The sequence below is a fragment of the Penaeus monodon genome, chromosome 32 (assembly GCF_015228065.2).
Source record: "Penaeus monodon isolate SGIC_2016 chromosome 32, NSTDA_Pmon_1, whole genome shotgun sequence".
NCBI classification, from domain to species: Eukaryota; Metazoa; Arthropoda; class Malacostraca; order Decapoda; family Penaeidae; genus Penaeus; species Penaeus monodon.
In genome coordinates this window covers 12,040,938-12,042,265 of record NC_051417.1, presented here as the reverse complement: position 1 = coordinate 12,042,265, position 1,328 = coordinate 12,040,938, and the positions used below count along the sequence as shown (strand labels likewise).

General features: G+C 35.9%; 1 protein-coding gene across 1 annotated transcript in view; it reads right to left on the bottom strand.

Annotated features, from left to right (window-relative positions):
- Positions 1 to 1,328, bottom strand: part of LOC119593550 (neuronal acetylcholine receptor subunit alpha-7-like) — a gene marked incomplete at its 5' end in the record, with an annotated part of 37,772 nt that overhangs the window by 23,013 nt on the left and 13,431 nt on the right. The window contains 1 exon segment of the mRNA XM_037942510.1: positions 1,116 to 1,225. Coding sequence (XP_037798438.1) covers positions 1,116 to 1,225 — 110 coding nt within the window.

The window sequence follows — 1,328 nt, the reverse complement described above, 5'->3', positions numbered from 1 at the left end:
CCTGTTATTTTCACATGTTCCTTAAATTTCGATTATTCCATTATCTTAATTTTCATCACTTTTGCTCTTATTCTTTCTAGTCCGTTTTAACCCTTTTTCTGAATCCATCTTTGTCTTTTGCTTGCAATCATTTTAGGCATTCTAGTGCTTACATTTTTCCTCTAATTTCCTTGTTTTTATCATTATTGGTATTCTTATCTAGTCTTATTGCATTCCTTTACAGCAGACAGATCTCATAATAAGCAATATCATATTCCCTATCTTCCTCACGTTGTATTATTGCTTTCTCTTGCCCCTGATAATTCCTAATAACATCCTAGACTTCCTGAAAAAAAAACAGATTTTACTCACATATCAAATGCACACGTAATCAACCTCATATCTGTCTTTGTTCTCTTATATGTATAATACAAAATCGGGCTAGTTATTTGCATAAAAAGTATAATCATAATCCTTTTCTATCAGTATATGACAATAAGATTTATCATTACTGTCAATATATATATATCAAATTCTTAATAGCATCCCTCACCAAATTCCCATCTATCACCCTTACGTCATAACTATCCAACTGACTCACAAGATTTATGAATTTAGTTTTGTTAGACTCAGAGCGTTATATTCTCCTTTATTTACTCATAACATTTCCTCCAGAATCTAGGGTTTCTCATGAATCCTCTCTTACCTCAATGACCTGCCGTTTTTATTTTCGCAAAACTTCTTAGAAAAAGACGAATTTCCATGCATTCAATCTACTACCCATGTATGCACGTTGTCCCTCATGGCTCATAAATCTCAAATTTCCTTGCCTACCTGTCATTCGAATATATAGACCCTTTCAAAGATTGCCCCGTGGATCTCTGCTTATTCCATCAACTCCAAACCTCAAAACTACCCTTCACAAAAGAAAAAAAATACTTCATTATATCTCTCCTCACAAATAAATATCTTCTCTTGCCTCTCTACATCACAAAACTTCCCTCACGATCTAAAGCTGCCTCTTACCTCAACGCCCCTACCACAGACTTAGCCACACGCACTCAACCTCTCGCTTCACCAACTTATTTACCTAACACTCCAGACTTTCCTTCCCAACACCTTCCTAAGTCACTCACCTGTTATACATGAGGACGTCAGGTGTCCAAAGGTACTTGGGGGGGATCCTGAGGTCAGCCACCCCCCCGTACTCCGATTCGTTCCAGATGAGGTTGTGGTCAGTCCATTCCTAGTGGAAAGATAAAATGAAAAGAATGATTATCTAATAGCATTTTTAATATAATGTAATGAACATTGGTAACAGAAAAAACAAGATTGGAAAAAGAAAAAGA